A 25,633-nucleotide genomic window follows, 5' to 3' on the forward strand; every position below is an offset into this window, starting at 1 on the left:
AAATGAAAATAAATATAAATTGTCCTCAAGATAATATTCAGTTGTGTTCCAGGGAATATAATTCATTTGCATTTATATGGACAATAATTCACATTATTATCTATTTTCTGCAGCTTACAGAGTTTTAAAATAGCTCAAAGACAGTGAAAGGTAGAGATGACCGTGATACTTAAGCTATACAGGACACCCACTAATTTCTTGGAGTGAGCTCATATCAAAAGTTTTTCATGTTTTCTCTAACGTGTATTATAAACAATTATAAATGTAATCTATTATAAACAATTATAAAACCACTGCAAAGTTAATAATAAATATTATCCTCAGAGGAGGAAGTAGAAGGGACATACTTTTTCCCCAAATATGACTTTTTGGATGGCATATGATATTGACAAAGACTGTCTCTGTAACCAAACTTTAGTTAGGTCCCTCTAAGCCCTTTTCTTGTCTAGACCCTGTCCTTGTCCTTTGTTGTCCAGTTTGAGCAAGAATCTTGCTGAGTCAGTTTAGAGAGAATCTCCTATCAAATATCTAACACTTTGGTATCTGATCAAATTCGTCATCCCCCACCATTCTCCAGGCAACATATGATCATACTGGCCTACCTTCAGCAAGTTTCCCATCTTATCCCTAATGTTTCCTCTTGGTAATTTTCCATCCATTGATCCCATCCTGCCCCTTGGCTATAAATTCCCACTTGTTCCTGCTATATTTGAAACTGAGCTCAGTTTGATACTGAAGTCTCTTTTCTCCTATTGTAATAGTCCCTGAATAATGTTTTTACTGCTTTAACTGCTGTCCAGCTCTAGATCCTTTAACAGTTAATGGTCCTGTGATAGGGTAGGATTAGATTTATTATTGGATTCCTGGATCTCTCATCTAGGACCCAGTTGTATATACCTTTGAAACCTTTGTCTTAACTCCTGACTGATTGATCTGGGATCAGTTGATGAGTCTGACTCCTAAGCCATTGCCCTAGATGACAGTTCACTGAAGCGTAGTAGGAACAGATATTCATAGTTAAGATTCTGAATTTACTGGCTGATGTTGGGTTAGAGACCTATGATTGCTTTTGAAAGGTACTACTGGGCTGGAAGTCTTTCTTCATGGCTCTTGGTTCCAAGTGGGTATTCACTTCCAGAATCCTGAGATGGAAATGGTTTTTCCTGGCACTCTGTGAGGTGTCCCTGTTCTATTTGAACATGTTTCTCCCATGGGAACTTCTTAGTTGACTGAAACCCTGTTCTCAAGGCTCTGCTGACTACAGTAGTCTCCCTTATCCTTAGTTTTGCTTTCTGCAGTTTCAATTACCAGTAGTCAACTGTAGTCTGAAAATATTAGGTAGAAAATTCCAGAAATTAATTTGTAAGCTTTAAATTTTGTGCCATTCTGAGTAGCTTTATGAACTCTTGTGCCATCTACTCTATCCTGCCTGGGAAGTGAATCATCACTTTTTAAGTGTATCCAAATGGTAGATGCTATACAACCATTAAGTCTCTTTGTAGTCGTCTCAGTTATCAGATTCACTGTCTGTGTATTGCACTGCCTGTGTTCAAGTTACCTTTATTTTACAAAATAATAGCCCCAAAGCACAAGAATAGTGATGGTGGCAATTTAGATATGCCAAAGAGAAGCCATAAAGTGCTTCTTTTAAGTAAAAAGGTGAAAGTTCTGTACTTCAAAGAAATTGTATGTTGGTATTTAATGTAAGAACAAATTCTATGCGTGAAATTGTGAAGAAGGAAAAAGAAATTTGTGTTAGCTTTGCTGTCGCATCTCAGACTGCAAAATTACAGCCACTGTGAATGACAAATGCCTAGTTACAATGGAAAAAACACTATATTTTTGAGTGTGAGACATTAATAGAAATGTGTTCTGACTGACAGCAGCCGGATTTGGTACTATCTGTGGTTTCGGGCATCCATGAGGGGTCTTGGAACATATTCCCTGTGGATAGGAGGGACTACTGTATGTGCTCCACTAACTCTGTTTATTTATTGTTTGACTAAAGATAATTTAGAATTTCATTGGCTTCTCTAGGAAACTTAAGATCTTTCCAAACTGGCTCCTCTAAGACCTCTCCCTTCCCATTGCTTCTGCTCCTCCTTCTTGCCCTTGCCATCTTGGACTTCACCTTCCATTCTCTTGAATCTTTGATGTCTCCCTAAAAACCCTTACCTCTTTCATCATCCTTCTGTCCATATCTGCCAGATTTTTTCTTCCTCACTTCAGCTTTCAACTCCCTATAGGCACTTGAACTTTGAGCACATTGTCCCTCATTGAGGGTTTTCAAGGGTCTCAAGGATCCCCAAAAGCAACCACCTGAGGCTGAAAAGGAAAAAAATGCTAATTAGAAACACTGAATATTTTATGCAGTCAGATGGGCTTTCGAGACATCCTTACAGCTGTTTGATGTCACCTCAGTTACTGCCTAAAGTTTAGTCGACAGCCTCCATAAGATTACATGAGAAAATCTTAAAAATCTTCTCTATAAATATTACTAAAAAACATTAACCCTCATATAGAACAGGTAACCTAATTTGTTCCATTTATCAAAAATACAATTTTGACAAAAATGTAGACGAAAGATAAAACTATATTACTTTGTTTACCTGATTAATTGCTAAAATTTTAGAATAAAAGCTGTAAGATCTGTTTGCGGCTGTATGCACATATGTTTGTATATGTTTACATATGTATGTTTGTTATATATATGTGATATTTTTCTACGTAAGGATAGTATTACCAACATAATTCATAAAATCTCATAAAGAAGAACTATTCAAATTATCTTACAGATTAATGAACTCTTATATAAGTTAAATACTCCAAAAACTCCCAGAAATGTGGAAACTAACCCAAATGTGTTTTAAAGTTCATATGGGCTGGATGTGGTAGATCATACCTGTAATCCCAGCACTTTGGGAGGCCAAAGCAGGGGGATCGCTTGAACTCAGGAGTTCAAGATCAGCCTGGGCAACATGGTGAAACCCATCTCTACCAAAAAAAAAAAAAAAAACAAAAAACAAACCCCAAACACACACACACGCATAAAAAATACAAAAATCAGCTTGGCTTGGTAGCACATGTCTGTAGTCCCCGCTACTCAGGAAGCTGAGGTGGGAGGATCGCTTGAGCCCAGGAGTTGGAGGTTGCAGTGAGCTGAGATTTCACCACTGCACTCCAGCTTGGGTGACAGAGTGAGACCTTGCCCCCTCACCTTCTACCCAAATAAAAAGTTCCTATGACTTTGCTAAGTCTTCAGTAAATAAGATTAATTTAATATTATTGGTTTAATAAAAATGGGTTTGTCTTAATGACTTGTCAGCATTAAGTATAATATGGGCATGTTTTTATTCTACTTGGGTTTGCTGATCAGATAAACTTATGTCTACTAGATATTTAATATTATAAAAATTATAAATTTCACCTAAGAACCAGTGTACAAGTAAACATTCACTAAAATTAAATTGCTTTATAGCCATGACTTCTTGTATATCAAGCATAACAGTAAAACAAAAATCCATATATTTAACTTTTTAGGTTTTTGCTTTTATAATACTTGCCTAATATATACATATGTTGTAGAAATCGTTAACAGGAAAATAACTTGAGATGTTGGCTAGCTTTGTTTAATGTTATAGTATGTCTGCCTGGAAATTGTTTTTAAAATATTTTTAGTAATTTGCAACCTTAGACTTATATTACATTAATAGATATTCATTAAAATCCACATAATTTCTAAGAAATATAAATGACTAAAATACTAATACTAAACGTAAGTTTGAGTTTATATACTTTGGCTTTTTATTTTCACATGGCATAAAGAAACTAGAAATAATTGGGCCCATTAATAAAATGTTCTTTTGAAAGATTACGCTATAAAGAAACAGATATCTCTAGAAATTGTAAGATGATATATTCATAAAACCTGCTAGTATGCTATAGAATGCTAGCATGTGACACAGTTTACAGCTGTCTACTTCTCAAGTTTTCTTTGTAAAAGTGTATTGGTCGTTCAAATTACATTTAATACATGTAAGTTAAACTACTAAAAGTAATAAACGTGAGGAGAAACACCTCTGTATGCAAAGTATGTGAGGAATGAAGGACTTTTTTTGCTGTAGATAAGGGAAAAAGAGTGTAATTTTGTCTTAAAATGAGATTACTGGTTATTCCAGAATGAGAAAGAGGAAAAATGTAGGACGAAATCTGAATGGATATAGAAAGCTGTAGGTTTGCAGAAAAGGAATTCTTTATGTTTTCAAGCTGGCTAAGATTAAATTGATTTCTATGTAAAGTTTTTTTTTTTTTTTTTTTTTTTTTTAAATAACATGAGCCCAATAGCGTGCTGATATAAAACTAGAACTTGGTTTTATTTCTGTTAAAGCAAAGTTTTCTTGGAATATTGGTCTGTTCTTAATAACAGATTGTGAAAGGTTTTTCTTTCCTTTTTTTTCTTTTTTGAGATGGAGTTTCACTTTTGTTTCCCAGGCTGGAGTGCAATGGCGTGATCTCGGCTCACTGCATCCTCCGCCTCCTGGGTTCAAGTGATTCTCATGCCTCAGCCTCCCGAGTAGCTGGGATTACAGGCATGTGTCACCACGCCCGCCTAATTTTGTATTTTTAGTAGAGATGGAGTTTCTCCATGTTGGTCAGGCTTATCTTGAACTTCCGACCTCAGGTGATCTGCCCGCCTTGGCTTCCCAAAGTGCTGGGATTACAGGCACGAGCCATCGTGTCCGGCTGCCTCTTTGCCTTTCAAGTAATCTGCCTAGGAAACAAAAATTCTGTGCCTTATCAAAATAATTTATTGTGCTTTGTGTTTTCTATGTCATCTCCTTTTAAGAGAACTTAAGTATTGTTTCATAGTGATCTATGATCCTGTTTAATCAGCATTCAAATCTTTTGACATTTTTGACAGTTTTCCAAAATCAGATTCTAAATTAATTTATTGTATTCTATTTATAGAATACAATAAATTCTATTTATTCTAGAATGTTGGCCAGGCTGGTCTTAACCTCAGGTGATCCACCTGCCTCGGCTTCCCAAAGTGCTGGGATTACAGGCGTGAGCCAGCGTGCCCAGCCCTAAATGAATTATTAATCTTGGACTGACCTTGAGATTTCCCATAGGTCCCCTGGAAAACGTCAAAGGATTTGTTCTTTCACCTAGTAAAAATATTGTTTGTTTGACACACTAAAGTATGTGGGAAGCATTGTCAAGTAAAAAGTGATGCTTAAGCTTTTCTAGGTTATATTTGTATGGGTAAATATTAATAATAAAAACATTCCAGAAATTATGTGAATTTCATAGACATTTGCCAATACCCTCATTGTCCATCATATGTCCTTGTATATACTGTTATCATCATAATGCCAACTATTATTTAAATATTTAAATATTGTGTGCCACAAAATAACCTAATTCCCTCATCAGTTTTATCATTTTTATAATGAACAGAGTTTAACCATAGACATTTTAAGTCTTTTATTATCCACAGATAGTTTTTCTTTTACTCTGATTCTTCCTGAAAGCTCCTGTAATCAGCTTATAAGCCAGAATGCTTCATTTTCAACACAACTGATTGTCTTAGAGACCTATGGAAAGGACCATGCCAGGAACTCTGGGGTGTAGCCTTCGAATGGCATTGCTTAGATACTTGTAGACCATACCACTGGAATGAGTATGGATTTCCGCAGCTACTAGAGAAGCTGACTCATAAAACTGCTAACCCGGGATAAAGCAGAAGATTCAATTACATGGGGCAGAATAAACTAATAAATAAGATAATTTTTATGGTTATTGTTTTGGAATATTTCTCATTCTTTAATGTCTTATTTAAGGAGCATTTTTTTTTCCTGTTTTCTCATGCTTTCTGTAACTCATGACAATTTAGTAGGTTATGCTTTTGTAAAAAGAGATGAAACATATTTTCTTCCAACCTGATCCCTCCAGAATTCAGAAACACTTATTGAGTATTCTAATTGTCAATGGCATTACGATTATTTGGATAAGTTCAGTAAGATTCCGTCTTCCTTGTAACAGGACATACTTGGAAAAATCAGTTTATAACCAAGGCTTTGACTGGGATGTCATATTTGAGAATGATGCATTGAATCAGATACGTCCAGACACTTTTAAGGCACAAAGACTTTATGGAGTCAATGCTTACAAAGTCCTCTTGGGAAACTGGCCTGGTACCTGGCTTATTGGATCCTGCCATCTTATACATTTTCTCAATTCTTCTTGTTTCCTCTGATAGCCTACTACAAGTCTCCAAACTAACATTTTTAATTTCTCCCCACCTTCCTCACTTGGCATCACTGACAACTAAAATTGTCTTTTTCCCAGAAGGGGACAGTTAACACTGTCTTCTTAAGCAAAGTTTAGTCAGGTTTCTCTGTCTTTTTTGTGTCTAGGCCCCATTCTTGCAATACTTGCATAGCCCAGTTTCAGCAAGAATCTTGCTAAGTTAGTTAAGAGAAAATGTCTTACCCTTGATATCAGATCACCCTTGATACTTGGTCAAATTGCTCATCCCTCACCAGGCAATATGTGATCGCCCTGGCTTGCCTTCAGCAAGAATACTGTTAAGGCCCTATAACCAGAATCCCCCTATGTTTCCTCTTAGTTATTTTCCATCCACTTACCTCCATCCTGCTCCTTGGCTATAAATCCCTGCTTGTTATTGCTGTATTTGGAATTGATCCCAGTTCTACACTGAGGTCTCTTTCCTTTACTGTAATAGTTACTGAATAAAATCTGTTTTTACTGCTTTAATCACTTCCAGTTCCGGTTTTCTTTGACATTATCAAAAGTATACAATATGGAAGAGCAATTACTGTCACGTGTTTACACTGACAGATATTTCAACTTGCAATTGTCAGTGATGCGCAAAGCCTGAGTTGGTGCTTTGTGTACGTAGAGAATGTCCATGAGGGAGATATACTTGACAACTTTTTGTCCTATTTATTACTGAAAACCTAGGGTACGGAAAAAGATACATTGAGCTTTGTGTGTGAAGAGGAAGGCAACACATTGGTATGCAAATAAAAGAGGTGGCCTCTAAGTGGTAATTTATATTGTATTTGCAAAGAATAGTTGGTGGTCAAAAAATACTCCCATTAGGTTTTGATTTATTGTTGAAGGAAATACTGCTAATTATTAGTCCTATCAAGCTGTAGCCTTTAAGTATGTACATACCTTTTTCGCATACTATGTGAGGAATTGGGCCGTAAGTATAATCTGACTGTTGAGGAAAGAAGAGTCTCATGTTAGTTTTTAAAATGAGAGACAATTAAAATATTCCCTCATAATGCTGACATTCAAGTAAAGACTATTTTGAGTAACTTACTTGAGTGACATGTCACAGCAGTATGTTTATTCATTACGTTGAATTGGTTGAACTTTCACTTCAGTCTCAAAATATTCCATTTAAAAAAATTGCAGATGACAGATTAGAGTTTCTTTTTAAAAAACTGAACGGTGGTATAAAAATGGTTTAAACGTCATTGTTTTCCCATACCTTTCTTTTTTTTTTTTTGAGACATAGTCTCCATCTCTCGCCCAGGCTGGAGTGCAGTGGCACGATCTCGGCTCACTGCAACCTCCACCTCCCAGGTTCCAGTGATTCTCCTGCCTCAACCTCCCAAGTAGCTAGGACTACAGGCACGTGCCACCATGCCTGGCTCTTTTTTTTTTTTTTTTTTTTTTTTTTTAGTAGAGACAGATTTTCACAGTGTTAGCCAGGATGGTCTTGATCTCCTGACCTTGTGATCTGCCCGCCTCAACCCGCCTCTGAAAGTGTTGGGATTACAGGCGTGAGCCACTGTGCCTAGCCCTCCCATACCTTTCTTTTATAATTACTTTTGAGAAAGAAACACATGACTTGTCTCATATGTTTAAAAATTCTATCACTACAAATGTGATGTTACTTACATAATGCTTCATGAGAAAATGAAATAATACTTTTTAGAGCTAAAACCAGTTAAAGAATAATTAGGAAATCTATTTACTCTGTCTCCCAAGTTGAAATGGCCTTTCTGCATTTATTTATAAGTCTGTCAATTTAATGCCTGATAGAGTTCTGAAACATCTTCAGTGATGAATCTATAATTTCTAGGTTCACAATAGTCTAAATATGCATTTTTCTCTGACAAAGCCACCAAATGTTTATTGTCATTTAATAATCATTAATGGAGAATCAAGAGTTTATAATTTGGTTAATCACAATAGAAACTAGTTGGATGTGGAACTGAAGGACTTGTGGCTCAGAGTCTTTGTCATTGGGTCAGGTGTTGACAATTTGATAAGAGCACAAACAAAATATAGTCTCTTTCACTGATAAGGAATAATAAATAGATTGATATTTTATTTAAAATAAAATATTTTGAAAAAATATCTTACTATTGTGGTCCATGGATGCTGAAATAATATTTGTCACTTTTGTTTAAAAAAAAAAAAAAAAAGGTAGTGTTGGCCAGGCGCGGTGGCTCGCGCCTGTAATCCCAGCACTTTGGGAGGCTGAGGTGGGTGGATCACCTGAAGTCAGGAGTTCAAGACCAGCCTGGCCAACATGGTGAAACCCCATCTCTGCTAAAAATAGCTGGACGTGGTGGCGGGTGCCTCTAATCCCAGTTACTTGGGAGGCTGAGGCACGAGAATCGCTTGAACCTGGGAGATGGAGGTTGCAGTGAACTGAGACCACGCCATTGCACTCCAGCCTGGGCAACAAGAATGAAACTCCGTCTCAAAAAAAAAAAAAGAAAAGATTGTGTTTGTTGATCACTTACTATGAGGCAAACATTTTAAGTGTCATGAACTCATGTTAACTGTGAAGGAGCCAGTAGTTTACAAACTGATGCACGGAGGAAATAACTTATTCAAACTCACCCAGCTGTTTATTGGCAGAATTAGGATTTTAACAGAGTCATTCTGGTAGTAAAGTCTGCTCTGACCCAGTATCTGGCAGAGATAAATAGTACTGTAGGAGTCCCTGAGAGGTCAACTCAAGTATAAGTATTTTATATTTTGAGGTTTCATAAAGTTTTTCTCTACTTCATTAACATACAAGTTGCCCACATTATTCTCTTTCTCATTATTACTACAACCAGTTGAGTATTTTGATTAGAATACTTCTGGGAGAGAAGTGGTTGCTAAGAAGGGAATGCTTTATAGACAGAGAAAGGATCATTTTTATGGTCACAGGTTATTTTCTAGTCTTGGCCAAATTTTCTTTTTGGTGGGGGGACTATTGTGGTCCAAAGACAATTTAGGTGACTCATAACCTATCACCTCTAATCCCCCAGATGTCTCAAAATTGCATGCTTATGAGAGTATCTCAATGAGTGAATAGCGGTATCTCCTTGCCTTAAAAATTTACACATATCATAAATACTTTTAAAAATCAGAGTATCTCAGTGAGTGAATAGCAGTATCTCCTTGCATGAAAGATTTACACATATCATACTTTAATATAAATAAATTCAAAAATACAGATCAGCTTTCCTATAAGTATATTAAAAACCTTTTTATGAATAGCAATTTAAAATATTTTAAAACATTTATTTTGCACAGCTTTGTTTACTAGGTTTAATTTATCTTATTACTATTTGTTAAAAATAAATGGAAATTCAAGTTTATAGTCTTGCTCTAAATCATTTTTAAAAAATCAGATTTCAGAATGTAATGTTTTTGGCTTGTTTTAAATATACCTGCCTGCTGGCTCTTGTTGTGTTGGGGTAAAGCTTTCTTTTTAAAATCTAGTAGCGCCCTCTAGAGCAAAAGGTAAAATACAATTTGATAAGAAAGCAGCAGTTTAACAAATTCAAATATTCTCCTTGAAATTTCCTATCCGGAGTAATAGTTTGTTACTTAGAAGTACCAAAGAGCTGGCCAGACATGGTGGCTCATGCCTTTAATACCAGCACTTTGGGAGGCCGAGATGGGCAGATCACTTGAGGTTGGAAGTTCAAAACCAGCCTGGCCAACATTGCGAAACCCCGTCTGTACTAAAAATACAAAATTAGATGGGCATGGCATGGTGGCTCATGCCTGTAATTCCAGCTACTTGGGTAGTGGGGGAGAGGTGGGCGGGGCTGAGGCAGGAGAATCTATTGAATCCGGGAGACAGGAGTTGCAGTGAGCCGAGATCACGCCACTGTAGCACTCTAGCCTGGGTGATAGAGTGAGATTCCTTCTCAAAAAAAAAAAAAAAAAAAAGGAGTAGCAAAATGCTGAACCTAAATTTTTTTTGCTCAGATATATATATATATTCTTATCAAGGATGCCTTTTAGGTAAGTTCTTCTTACCTAACATTAAAGATTGAAACATCTTTTTCTTACCTCCTTGTGAATGTAATGGTACGCAATTTTATTTTAGAATGGATATTTTAATAAAATTACCCATAAGTATTGAATTTCTTGTTGACCAATATAACATACTAAAATTTTATTGTATGTCCATTTTGTATGTGATAGTGTGTTTGTTTTGAAAATTACAAAACAGAGAATAATCCACACCCCTCGTACTTACGCTCTTATTTCCACTTGTTTTTTGTAGTAGAGCATGACACATATTGGGTCTTGTAGTAGTCTTGAGTAAAAAATCATCTTGATTAAAATTAATAATATTATTATTGATATATCTCCATTTTCTATTACAGAAGAAAATACTCAGGAAACATCCCAGGTGAAGAAAAGTTTGACTGAAAAAGTTTCTCTCTATAGAGGTGACATCACATTGCTAGAGGTAGATGCTATAGTCAATGCTGGTGAGTAGGTGATTTTTCTGTGATGTGTTATATAAGTATTATTTCAAAATATTTTTTATAATTAAGAATGTAAGTATTTTAGAAAAAAATGCTTTCTGAAGTATAAATGTCTATTCTATTTCTCTTCTTGATTAAACACATTAGAGATCTATGTTTTTGTATGTTCTGCAATTAATGTGCATCTACAGCACCCTCTACAGTGAAAGGTGCTAGGTTGAGATTAGGATACTGGACCACTGGAAAAGTGACAGATTGTTGCAGAAACTTCTTCAGAAAGAACTTTAGCAAGTATATATATTATTGTTACTTTCATAGCTTGAATTAATAGTTGGCCAACATAAATACAAGCTCATCAAGCTTTTTTTCTTCTTTTGAATAGGTTGTCAGGCAATGATTGAACTGTGTAAGACAAAAGTGAAAATATGAAGAAATTATTTCAGTGATTTCAAAACTTAAGTTGTTTGGGTTCCACTTTTCATTTTCATCATGAAATGCTTAATTTTAACCAGCATATTTTAATTATTTTTAATAATTAATTGTCTAGTTAATTTTCCTATTTCAACATTGGGAAAAATTTAACAGATGTTATATTTCATTATGTGGCTATATATCAAAAAAGATGTAATAGCTGTGATTCTATAAAAATATTGTAAATGAGAGGATATTTAATGGTTTTAATTTGTGTTTTGTAAAGTTAGGCTGTTTGAAGGTTGCAAGTGTCAATTAAAAACAAATCTGGACTTAGGTAAGGAGAGGCTTTATCTAAATAGACTATTACAATAAAAGGAGGAGGATGATTCCAATAGCGGGAGGCAGAATATTGTGTTAACGGGGATGTTTTTCCCTGAGGTCAGCTGGTTCTGGGGAATGGCCGTTAAGGAGGGGTGGCTCACCTTCGATTGCTTCAGGGTAGACCAAAGTTCAGGGGTTTCAAGGAAGGAGAGGAGCCTGACTAAAGTTTGGTCGGGTCGTTGGTGGGCATTGACCAACCAGAATGGCAAATGGGGACAAAGAGTTTGGTTAATCATGTGTGAGACAGAGAATGGGAATTTGGAAAGTCCGTTTCTGGCCTTGTCATTTGGCTGCAAGATGGTCATCTGTTAGTTTTATCTAGTAAGCCTGTTCCCAGAACACAAAAGGATAGGGGTAATTTCTTGACTGTGACTCTTTCCAAGAGTACAGAGTTCAGGTGAAGTTCAGTGTTATCTCCAGGTTCCCTGTGGTGATAATAAATTCACACAGGATAGTAGGAAAATGCATTGGCAGGCAAACAGAAGGGTCTAATGGAGAACTGAAACATTGTTCAAGGATATTGTACAGTTCTGGCAACTGAGCAGAAAGTTCAGAATACTGGTCTGCTTGTTGTTCCCTTAGAATTGGGTATCAGTTACAGCGGGGCACAGTGACTCATGCCTGTAATCCCAGCACTTGGGGAGGTCGAAGTGGGTAGATCACTTGAAGTCAGGAATTCAAGACCAGCCTGGCCAACATGGTGAATCCCATCTCTACCAAAAAATACAAAAATTAGCCAGGTATGATGGCGAGTGCCTGTAGTCCCAGCTACTCGGGAAGCTGAGGCAGGAGAATCGCTTGAACCTGGGAGGTGGAGGTTGCAGTGAGCTGAGATCATACCACTGCACTCCAGCTTGGGTGACAGATTGAGACCCTGTCTCAAAAAAAAAAAAAAAAAAAAAAAAGGGATTGGATGTCAGTTGCTTTGTACCATAGCTGCTTTGCCGTAATCAAGGCTCAGTTTTCTCCTTTTCTTCTTCTGATGCTTCTGCACTTCCTTTCTCCTTTGCTGCTTCTGTTGCCTGTCTAAAATGTAAAGTCTTCTTGAGAGAGGAGGCTGGGTCATTTAATCGCCACCCAATATGACTCACTCTTTCATCCTCAGGTTACCTCATAGGATACAGGTCTCCCTTATATGTAGTATCTGTGGATTGTTCATTTGTGGCCCTGGGTATCAAGATGCTTTCTCTGTCCCGTGGGGCCTCTGGGGGAAGACAGGCCCTTAGAAAGGGTCTCAGGAAGTCCTCTCCAGTAGTTTAAATAAGATATCACTATAGATAGTAATTTAATGTATATGCCCTAAATTCTATAAATATATGAACTTTAATTTTAAAACATTTAAAAGATCATATATGTGTGTATATATATAAAAGATCGTGTGTGTATATATACATAAAAGATATATATGTGTGTGTATATATACATAAAAGATATATGTATACATACATATATCTTTTATGTATATATACACACACATATGATCTTTTATATATATACACATATGTATCTATATACACATGATCTTTTAAATTTTTTAAAATTAAAGCTCTGCCGGGTACAGTGGCTCACGCCTGTAATCCCAGTATTTTGGGAGGCCAAGGCAGGTGGATCATGAGGTCAAGAAATCGAGACCATCCTGGCAACATGATGAAACCCCATCTCTACCAAAAATTCAAAAATTAGCCCGGCATGGTGGTGTATGCCTGTAAGTCCCAGCTACTCGGGAGGCTGAGGCAGGAGAATTGCTTGAACCCGGGAGGCAGAGGTTGCAGTGAGTCGAGATCATGCCACTGCACTCCAGCCTGGCGACAGAGTGAGACTCCATCTCAAAAAAAAAAAAAAGTTAAAGCTCATTTATTTATAGAATTTAGGGCATATACATCAATATATATAGACACATAAAAATATATATTTATACACACATATCTTTTAAATTTTAAAAAATGTATGTATATATGTACATATGTATATAAATACACTGTCAGCCTTCCTGTATGTTCTTGTAATTTCTAACCATTACTCCTAGTTCTGTCCTGAGGAAGTACAATTGATCATATCTACTTCCTTTTTAAATACTTGAAGATCACTCTCACAGGTTTTCTCCTTCTTGTTGTTAAGATAACATTGATTTTGCCTTGTTAGCACACACTTAATAAGAGTAATAATGGTCTTTTCTTGGTTTTGCTATCTTCCCATGGAAGGCACACATTAGTACCATTTTCTCTTTTTGTGTCAACTCCTAAAGCAATGTCATCTCCTTCTTAAACATATTTAATACTGTGTATTTGTTAAATTGAATTATTTAATATATGGAATTGAATTTGTAGATCTCTGACTAATGGGACATTCAGCCTTGGAAACTTGACACAGTGAACCAATTGGCTCTGTTTTTTGTTTTATCTGATCAATTAATAAAAATATTTTGGGAGTAATTATTGAAATAAAATAAAATGGTGCAAAATAGAAGAACATCATTAACTACGTCATCACTATTTTGTTCTTTTAAATATTATCTTGCTCTTTCCTAAATGTATAACTTTTCATAGCTGCTGCATAATATATAAGGGTATGATGAATTTATATGAAGACAGGCAGCAACTTTTGCTTACTCCCAAAATGATTTGGTAATTTTGACTCACCTCTCTGGCTGTGATGATTGTAATTTGGCCATGTTTTGCATCTCACAAGGATAGTCTCATCAGGAAGATCCCAGGTAGATGAAAAAGGGATGCCAAGTGAATATACACTGTAATGGCTCTATTTACAGCTTTCTACCATGCAGTTTGTTTGCCTAGTGTGGAAGGAGTGGAACAGCTGTTAACTTTTCAAGTGAACAAGGCAACATGGCAGGAAACTATAGAACTGCCTCTACTGGAAGGGGAGTGAAAAACAGTACCCCTAGTCACTATGCCAAAGCAACCCCGTCACCTCCTGTTAGACTTCTGAAGTGCTCTTTTCATGACCATATTAGTACATTGGAACACCTGGTCTTAGTTGCTATGAATGAAATGATTTCATATTTTAAACTTCTTTCTAATAATGTGTGTTTTGAACTGCCTTAACCTCTTTAAATGTGACCCAGGATGGACTTCTTGTGTATTATATTCTTCTCTCTAGTTTAGTATGTTTTAATAAAACAGATTTTGCAAGCATTATAGTACACAGGGCAGTAGCAGAAGTTTAGAGTTAGGCAGACCTGGGTTCAAAATTCAGGTTATCATAACCAAGGCCATTTTTTATTTAAACTTTTTATTTTGAAATAACGATAGAAAAGACAAAAATAGCACAGTGGTGCTTTGTATATAGCTATAGTATATACATCAAAAGCAGATTTAAAAAAATAATTTATTTTAGATTCAGGGAGTACTTGTACACTCATTACATGGTATATTCACAATGCTGAAGTTTGGAGTATGATTGATCTTGTCACCCAGGTAATGAGCGTAGTACCCAATAGTTACTTTTTCAACCCTTGCCCCTTCTTTTCCTTCCACCTTAGTAGTCCCCAGTGTGTGTTGTTGCCATTTTTATGTCCGTGTTTACCCAATGTCAAAACCAAAAATTGATACTGTTACATTACTGTTATCTAGACTACAGACTTTATTCAGTTTTAACCATTTTTAAACTTGCATTCATGTGAATGTGTGTATATGTGTGTGTAGTTCTTTGTAGTTTTATTTAATGCATAGAGTCATGCGACCACCACCACAATCTAGATACAGAACTATTCCATTATCATAAAAGAACTCCCTCATGCTGTCCGGGCGTGGTGGCTCACGCCTGTAATCCCAGTACTTTGGGAGGTCGAGGTGGGTGGATCATGAGGTCAGGAGTTCAAGACCAGCCTGGCCAAGATGATGAAACCCCGACTCTTTTATTTTTTTTTATTTTATTTATTTTTTAAAATTTATTATTATACCTTAAGTTGTAGGGTACATGTGCATAACGTGTGGGTTTGTTACATATGTATACTTGTGCCATGTTGGTGTGCTGCACCCATCAACTCGTCATTTACATCAGGTATAACTCCCAGTGCAATCCCTCCCCTCTCCCCCCTCCCCATGATAGGCCCCGGTGTGTGATGTTCCCCTTCCTGAGTCCAAGTGATCTCATTGTTCAGTTCCCACCTATGAGTGAGAACATGTGGTGTTTGGTTTTCTGTTCTTGTGATAGTTTGCTAAGAATGATGGTTTCCAGCTGCATCCATGTCCCTACAAAGGACACAAACTCATCCTTTTTTATGGCTGCATAGTATTCCATGGTGTATATGTGCCACATTTTCTTAATCCAATCTGTCACTGATGGACATTTGGGTTGATTCCAAGTCTTTGCTATTGTGAATAGTGCCGCAATAAACATACGTGTGCATGTGTCTTTATAGCAGCATGATTTATAATCCTTTGGGTATATACCCAGTAATGGGATGGCTGGGTCATATGGTACATCTAGTTCTAGATCCTTGAGGAATCGCCATACTGTTTTCCATAATGGTTGAACTAGTTTACAGTCCCACCAACAGTGTAAAAGTGTTCCTATTTCTCCACATCCTCTCCAGCACCTGTTGTTTCCTGACTTTTTAATGATTGCCATTCTAACTGGTGTGAGATGGTATCTCATTGTGGTTTTGATTTGCATTTCTCTGATGGCCAGTGATGATGAGCATTTTTTCATGTGTCTGTTGGCTGTATGAATGTCTTCTTTTGAGAAATGTCTGTTCCACTGCTCAGTGAAATAAAAGAGGACACAAACAAATGGAAGAACATACCATGCTCATGGATAGGAAGAATCAATATCGTGAAAATGGCCATACTGCCCAAGGTAATTTATAGATTCAATGCCATCCCCATCAAGCTACCAATGAGTTTCTTCACAGAATTGGAAAAAACTACTTTAAAGTTCATATGGAACCAAAAAAGAGCCCGCATCTCCAAGACAATCCTAAGTCAAAAGAACAAAGCTGGAGGCATCACGCTACCTGACTTCAAACTATACTACAAGGCTACAGTAACCAAAACAGCATGGTACTGGTACCAAAACAGAGATATAGACCAATGGAACAGAACAGAGTCCTCAGAAATAATATCACACATCTACAGCCATCTGATCTTTGACAAACCTGAGAGAAACAAGAAATGGGGAAAGGATTCCCTATTTAATAAATGGTGCTGGGAAAATTGGCTAGCCATAAGTAGAAAGCTGCAACTGGATCCTTTCCTTACTCCTTATACGAAAATTAATTCAAGATGGATTAGAGACTTAAATGTTAGACCTAATACCATAAAAACCCTAGAGGAAAACCTAGGTAGTACCATTCAGGACATAGGCATGGGCAAAGACTTCATGTCTAAAACACCAAAAGCAACGGCAGCAAAAGCCAAAATTGACAAATGAGATCTCATTAAACTAAAGAGTTTCTGCACAGCAAAAGAAACTACCATCAGAGTGAACAGGCAACCTACAGAATGGGAGAAAATTTTTGCAATCTACTCATCTGACAAAGGGCTAATATCCAGAACCTACAAAGAACTCAAACAAATTTACAAGAAAAAAACAAACAACCCCATCAAAAAGTGGGCAAAGGATATGAACCGACTCTTTTAAAAATACAAAAATTAGCTGGGTGCAGTGGCAGGTGCCTGTAATCCCAGCTAATCTGGAGGCTGAGGCAGGAGAATTGCTTGAACCCAGGAGGTGGAGGTTGCAATGAGCTGAGATTGCACCATTGCACTCTAGCCTGGGCAACAGAGCAAGACTCCATCTCAAAAAAAATAAAGAACCCCCTCTTGCTGCCACCTTTGTGTTTATATCCACCCATCTGCCTCCCTCCCTGTTTTCCATCTCTACCGTTTTATCGTTTTTAGGATGGAATATAATTCTAAAAAGACGTAATCAATAATGCTGCAGTGAACATGCCACTACTGATACCCTTTGACATACTGATTTCAGTTGCTTTGGATACCTAGAAGTAGAATCAACGGATCATATGGCAGTTTTATTTTTGGCTTGTTGAGGAACCTCCATGGTGTTTTCCTCTGTTAACATACGTTCCCAACAGTGTGCAGGAGTTCTCTTTTCTCTGCATCCTCACCAACACTTGTTCTGTTTCAGCATGACAAAAGCCATTCCAACAGGTGTGAAATGATATCTCATTGTGGTTTCCATTTGTGCCTCCCTAATGATTAGTGGTGCTGAGCATTTTTTTCATGTACTTGTTGGTCATTTGTATGTCTTCTGAGAAATGTCTGTTCAGGTCCTTTGCATGATTTTTAATGGGGTTGTTTTCTTACTGTTGAGTTCTTTAAGTTCTTTATATATTTTGGCTATTAACTCTTTTTCAGAAGTATTCTTTGCAAATATTTTCTCCCATTTTGTGGGTTGTTTCTTCACTTTGTTAATTGTTTCCTTTGCTGTGCAGAAGCTTTTTAGTTTGAGGCTGTCCCATTTGTCTGTTTTGCTTTCATTGCCACAGAAATTGCACTTACAGTAGAGAGGATGGTTACCAGAGGCTGGAGGGGGATTGGAGGAAGGCAATGGGGAGTTTCTCAAAAGTTACAAAGTTTTAGATACACAGGAGGAATAGGTTTTGAGATTTATCTCATAGCAGGGTATCTGTAATAAATAATAATGTATTATATATTTCAAAATAACTAAGGAAGTAAATTTAAAATATCTCACCATAAAAAATGATAGATAAGTGAGGTGATGGATGTGTTAATTAGTTTGGCTTAATCATCCACATTGTGTATACATATATCAAAACATCACATTGTACCCCATAAACGTATACAATGATTGGTCAATCAAAATAATAATAATAATAATAATAAAGTCATATAAATGGAATTATACAGCATGTAATCTTTTAAGGTTGCCTGTTTTCACTAAACATAATGCCCTGAGGGCCATTCAGATTGTATTAATGAATTAATGAATTTATATATTTATCAATTCAATAATTGTGCATTCCTTTTTATTGTTGAGTAGTAGTTCATTGCATAGATGTACCAGAGTTTGTTCAACCATTCACCCATTGAGGGACATTTGGAATCTTTTCAGTATTTTGCTGTTACCAATAAAGTTTTTATGAACATTTATGTACATGTTTTTATATGACCATACATTTTTGTTTCTCTGGGATAGACATCCAAGAATGTGATTACTAGGTTACATGTAAGTGCATGTTTAGTTTTATAAGAAACTGCTAAACTGTTTTTCGTAGTAGCTGTACAATTTTACATTCTTACCAGCAATGTGTGAGAGGTTCAGTTTTTCTACATCCTTGCCAGCATTTGGTGGTGTAATTATTTCTTATTTTAGCTGTTGTAATAGGTATGTATTAATAGCTAATCATGTTTTTAATATTTATTTTTTATTTTTAAATTTTTTTCTCCGCTGTTTGAATCAGCATCATCATGGTTTTAATTGTGTTTCCCTAAAGGTTAATGATGTCAAACACCTCTCCATATGCTTATTTGCCACCTGTATATCAGTTCATATCTTGTGCCGTTTTGTAATGGGTCTCAGTGATATTTGTGAAGTTTGGGCATTTTTATTTTTTAAGGCCCCACCCTAAATCATATTGATATATACTGAAATATACTATAGTCCACATCCAACACAGTCCATACTTAAGGGTTGGATGATAGTTAGTTAATATAGTGGCATGTTTTATAGATATTTAGGTAAACATTAATTTTGATTTTGTACTTTTCATATTTTGGAAACCTAAATTATCTTTTTCTAGACTCTTGAAAAGCTTGTTGGTGTTATGCTCATAGTACTAATTATAAATTGCCCTGCTGACATCAGCTTGATTGGGCAAATTATTCAACCCTTTAATCCTCACTTTTTGAATCTATAAATAGGGATAATACTAGTAATTAAGATCAGACAGATGTTGCAAGTAATGTGTGAAAAATACATAGCACAGTTCTCGCACAAAATATGTACTTGGTACATTTTAGCTATGGTATTTATTTTTGTATGGCTACTGAATGGATTTCATAATACTGCTGTCTTTTCTGAGAGAACTCAGGTTAGTAGAGGAAATGGAGGATATCTTCTGTGTTTATTAGCATTCAGATTTTCCATTATGCAGAGCCAGTTTTCCCCTGAAAAGCACTGGTGCTCAAGCTAGAGCAGCTGCTTTCTTCGTGAGCAGTTTTCAAAATTCCACGTATTTTTATATGGATTTGTCTAGTTACTAATGTATAATTGACACTTATCTGTATGTCCTTTACGTTTGACCCTCTTTTGCCTTATTTTTTAAAGACAGGAGTCTCACTCTGTCACTCAGGCTGGAATGCAGTGGCATAATCATAGCTCAATGCAGGCTTGAGCTTCTGAGCTCAGTGATCTTCCTGCCTCAGCCTCCCAAGTGCTAGGACTACAAGCACGTGCCACCATGCCTGGCTAATTAATTTTTCTTTTTCTTTTTCTTTTTTTTGTAGAGACAGAGTCCTGCTGTGTTTCCTAGGGTGGTCTTGAACTCCTAGCTTCAAGCGATTCTCCTATCTAGACCTCCCAAAGTACTGGGATTATAGGTGTGAGCCACCTTGCCTGGCCTTTGCTTTGATTCTGTTTTTGATAAAGTACAACTGTCTGTACAAAAAAGAGGTGTTTTCAGAACTAGATTGTCTGTGTGTGACATTCAGATTCTGCCTCACAAAACAGTATTTTTGTAGAAAAAAATTCAGTATTTACTACGAGTAAGAGTCACACTTTTAAATCTGTTACCTCATGGGGATGCTTGAAAACATTTTGGTACATATTCTTAGCTCTTTAGGGTTAAACAAACAGATTTTCAAATGCTGCCTACATAGAGGAGTAAGAAACATTCATTTGACAAAAAACCCCCAAAACAAACATACCCCCCCAAACCCCCAGGAAAATGTATTGAGTGCTTATTATGAGTTAAGAACTAGGTTGAACAGTGGAGGTAAAGACAAGTAAGTAAACAATTGCTATAAAGCATGATAAAGTGTTTATTAGAGCCACGTCCAAGGTGCCATGGGCAAATACAGAAAAGCAAACAACTCAAGAAAGCAGGTGAGTGTATTTTGCATTTAGGAAACCACATGTGGCTGAGTGTGTTTGGAGCAAATACAGGCAGAGGCCAGATCATGAAGTGCTTTGTATGTCACTTTCAGGGCTGAGTTTTTATTATTATTATTATTATTATTATTATTATTTTTTATCTTTTAGAAGATGGGGAGTTTTTGAAGAAATTTTTAGGGAGGATATGTGTTAGAGAGATCCCTTTGACTGCCGTGTGAAGGATAAATTGGGGAAGGATTACGTTTGAGGGGGAGACTGGAAGCAGAAATGAAACTCTTTAACTTTGTAATAAGTACATCGCTGAAGTAAGTCTGATTTTTCCCCTCCTAGCTCATAATTGTAGCTGTTGCTTCTTCTGACTCTGCCCTCTTTAATGGTGGGATGATTCTTGGATGATTATGGTTTGAATGCAGTTTGATTTGGAGTAACCTCAAAGAGCTTAAGTCTAGTGTGACTGGATTAGAGCAGACAAATAGAATCAAAGTGTATTTATTCTTTCAACAACTTTCTTGAATTCTCAATTTGTACAGATGACATATCAAGACACTGCTAATCTGGCTTCTGCTAAACTGTTTTCACTAAAACTGTTCCCACCAATGTCACTATAACCTCTTTTTCTTGAAGTAATGGGCCCTTTTTTGGTCCTTATTTTCCTGGATCTCTCTATAGTATAGAATACTGTTGACTACTTCATCCTTGAATGTTAATTTTCCTTTAGCTTCAGTGACACATTTGGTAGTCTCCTCTCCTTAGCTATACAGCCATAACCTTCATTTAAATCACATTATTTCTTACCTAGACTATTGCAATAGACTCCTGAATGCTTTACTTGCAACCTCACCTACTCTCCAGATGCAGACAAAATGATCTTTCTTACATTACTTCTCTGTACAGCCACCTTTAGTTGCTCCCCATGGCCCGTAAGATTAAGGGCAAACTCAGCATGTCAAACAAGACTTGCCTCAATATCCCTGCCATGCCAGTCTCCAGTCCACCAATCTCTTGCCACTGACCTGCAATTTTTTTTCTGTCCCCCACCGTTTTTCTTCTTTCTCCCTCCCACCCTCTTTCTCTTTCCCCCTTTTCCTCTTGGGCCTTGCACAAGCTGCTGCCTCTATCTAAAATATTACTTCTCTAAAGAATTTCTCTTCCTAGCCGTTCCAGCCTGTCTTTCAGCATGCCAGATGATGTTTCATCTCCTACTGGAAGCCTGGATTCCCCTCATTCAGCCTTCCAATCGAGTGTCAGGACTATGGGTTCCATAGCTTCATACACTTCTGCTAGCATAGCACATAATCTAATATCAGTTCACTTATGAAGGCCACTGAAATGATTTGGATACATTTGCTTATAAGGGCTTTATAAGATTTTTACCAAAATGAAATTACAAAATTAAAAAAAAAATTGTGGGAAACTTGAAGATCCCCAAGATCTTCAGATACTAGTGCGAGAAACGCAGCTGTAGAGGATAGGATATGTGGGACTCAAGTGAGAGACTGGGAGTAAACACATAGATTAAGTTGGCATATTAATTTTATTAATATGAGTGGTAAGAGGTGTTGAGAGCTAAATGTGCTAAACTGTTATGATAACCTAAGAGGCAAATTTAACAGATGAAGAAACATCACCACGGAGAGGTTAAGTGATTCACCTCTGGTTATACAGCCAGTAAGTAGATCCAGAGCTTGTGTTCCTAGCATCTTTCCTATTGAATTCTTTCACACAGAAACTATGATACTATCCTAAGCCATCTATCTGTATTAAATGTAGATAATTCCTTAGTTGACCTTTTGGCCCTTGGAACACTATCAACCAATATGTGATATCAGGAGTTTTTATTAAAACTATGTGGTAATTATCATCTCTATTAAATAATACCTCATCTTTTAGTCCTTCTCTAGGAATTTAACAACCACATCTTGTTTGAATTGACTATAGGTCAGTTACTGAAGTGCTATCTGGCAGTCTGAGCAGGTCTGGAAACGTGGCCTACTGAAGTGTAGTTGACCTCCCTTTGACAGTTCATTGTAACTTTGGAAGGATTATATCCAAATATTTTAAATGCAAAAGAAAAATGTTACCTTGCTCACTGTGCAGGAATAGTAAACAATAAGATCACTCCTCTTCAAATTTTTTCAAAGTGTTTAATTTACTAGTATGTAGGAGAGAACGTATTTACAGTCAGGTCTAGATAGGTACAAATAAAAGGATGAATTAAAGTTAAAAACGTCTGTGGGTCCTAGTAAATTATATTGGCACACTTTTGGACTGAGAGTGGATTATTTTTTTCTCCATGTACAGATGGATTCTGTCTAATAGAAGGGATAGACCTGGAAGCAAATAGGTACAGTTCATTGTGTATAAAGTATGTATCAAGTACTCTTTGTGGATGCAAAGAGAGTTAGTAAATTATTTGTTTTAATCTCATTCCTGTGATGAATAAATTGTAATTTTGAGTGAGAATTAATTTTCAGGCCCTATATATAAGTTAGTTTACTTTTTTTTTGTTTGTTTGCTTGAGGCAGAGTCTTGCTCTGTCACCCAGGCTGGAGTGCAGTGGCACAATCTCCGCTCACCACAACATTCTCCTCCCCAGTTCAAGTGATTCTCATGCCTCAGCTTCCTGAGTAGCTGGGCTTACAGGCGGGTGGTACCACACCTGGCTAACTTTTTTGTATTTTTAGTAGAGATGGTGTTTTGCCATGTTGGCCACACTGGTCTCAAACTCCTGACCTCAAGTGATCCGCCCGTCTTGGCCTCCAAAAAGGATTGCAGGTGTGAGCCACTGCAGCTGGCTACTTTTAAAAACACTCTTTGCATATATGCCATATGGTCAGGGATTTTATTAGTTCCTTACCTTGTTGTTTGAGCCATAGAGCTAAGAACATACTTGGTCCCTTATCTTAACATTGCATGTCCTAAATTGTGTTTTGAGAGAGGATAACAGATGCATCTACTAATCTTTGGCCTCTTGTCTTTCTCCTTCCTTGACATTTACACACAAACTTTGCCCATGGGAAGTTTAGTGCCTTTCCCAGATTTCTGAGCATTTGTTTTGAGGACACTTACATTTTCATGATCACTTCTTTCTCTGTAATATGGTTCTAGTAAATTTCTGATGGCCACAGTTGCCTCCTTATTTCTTGCCATTATTGTCTTCTCTGTCTTCACTGCAGGCTTCATCCCACACTTAGAACAGCCCAATATTTCCTTTATTTCCCAAAGCACTACTAATATTATGGGTAGTAGGTATTTACTGTAATTTAAGGGTTCATCAAACAGGCCCGCCATCTTAATGCAGCTGCATGTAGGATTATCTGTTTACAGTGACTAGGTCCTTGTATAATCTTATACCAAACCCATTGGTCAAAGAGCTTTAGTCTTTGCTAGAGCTTGGGGGTAAATACATCTGTCTGATTTATGGTTCAGTATGTCATTAGAGACAATTTTACTTGTTCTGTGCCACAATCACAGAAAAATATTTTGGAGAGTATAGATTGCAGGCTGTGTTATGAAAAAGTGATGATAACTTTCTGACTGTAATCGGTTGGTTGTAGCCAAAAATTAATTCAGTTTGTCAGAAAAGTAATTTTTAAAAATGGAAAGTGAAGAAAGTTGATTTGTTTATTTTAGCTCTTCCTACCCCATACTACAAGGAGAGACATATTTTACATTGTGATTAATTATAGAGGACTTGGAGTCAGATCAATCATTATTTTAAGTATGCCTATTCAACTTCCTGGCCAAGTAACTCTGACAACTTATTTAACCTTTCTGAATCTCAGTTTTCTCATCAGCAAAATGGAGATAATATAGGTTGAATATTTCTTATCCAAAATGCTAGAAGTGTTTCAGATTTTTGTTTGGATTTTGGAATATTTGCATATACATAATGAGAAATCTTGGGGATGGGACCCAAGTCTAAACATGAAATTAATTTGTGTTCATATACACCTTATACACGTAGCCTGAAGGTATTTTTTATACAATATTTTAGAATAGTTTTGTACAGTAAACAAAGTCTGTGTATGTTAAACTGTCAGAAAGCAAAGATGTCAGGTGTTGAATTTTCCACTCGTGGTATCATATTGGCACTTAAAAGCTTTTGGATATTAGAGCATTGCAGATATTGGATTTTTGGACTAGGATGTTCAACCTGTGGTAGGGCCTATTTCACAGGGCTGTTGTGAAAATCTAAAGAAATGATGGCCATCTAAAGAGATACAAAGTACTTCACACAGTGCCTTATGTATGGACACATCAGTAAATGGTAGCAGAATTATACTGCTTAGTTTTAATATTGGAAAAAATTTTTATATGAATGTTACAAGGTAATTATGGGTGTTTTTCAAGTCCTGTGCAAAGATATATGTAAGGCCAACTAACAGGGTTTATTCTGTGTCCTTCAACTTTAGCTGTGACAGTATTTACTTGAATTACATTTAGGAAAAGTTGTTCAATTCTGAAGTTTTATAATAAAAGTCAAGTTTCTATGACATTCTTGTAATTTGTATGAACCATTGACCAAGGAAAAGAATGGTTTTAGTGTACATTAACAATATGTTTTTACTATATTACTTGTGAATGTCATACTTGTGTCAAAAATTGAGATGATGTCATAAAATTATATAGATAACCATTTAATAGCTGAGCATAATTTGATTAAGAATAATTGATGTAGAATATATGAATTTTTAGATAGGTAAATAACATATTAGGACTGCACAGGAGGAAAGAAATTGTACTTATTAGAAATGTTTTACTCACCTCTACTTGCTTAAAATAAATGTTATTTTTATGTATTTGTTCTGTAAAACTGAAATGAAATAAGGCATATTTGAAGTTAGAATTTAAGTTATTGGGGAAATAAGGTTAATTTACTCTCTGAAATATTTTAGGACAGAATTTACAGCAACTACTTGATTCAATTTGAAATTTCATCTCTACTAGCAAAGCATCAAAGTTTTTTGACTTTTCACAAAGTTTTTGTATTATATATTTTTTCTCTTAAC

At 36.3% G+C, this 25,633-nt stretch overlaps 1 protein-coding gene across 4 annotated transcripts in view; it reads left to right on the top strand.

Annotated features, from left to right (window-relative positions):
• The window catches only part of MACROD2 (MACRO domain containing 2), a 2,143,045-nt gene that overhangs the window by 75,055 nt on the left and 2,042,357 nt on the right, over positions 1-25,633 (top strand). For all 4 annotated transcript variants that reach the window (XM_025399153.1, XM_025399154.1, XM_025399155.1 and 1 more), the window contains exon 3: positions 10,665-10,772. In XM_025399153.1, coding sequence (XP_025254938.1) covers positions 10,665-10,772 — 108 coding nt within the window. The remainder of the gene's footprint in view (positions 1-10,664; positions 10,773-25,633) is intronic.

The sequence above is a fragment of the Theropithecus gelada genome, chromosome 10 (genome assembly GCF_003255815.1).
Source record: "Theropithecus gelada isolate Dixy chromosome 10, Tgel_1.0, whole genome shotgun sequence".
Lineage (NCBI taxonomy): Eukaryota > Metazoa > Chordata > Mammalia > Primates > Cercopithecidae > Theropithecus > Theropithecus gelada.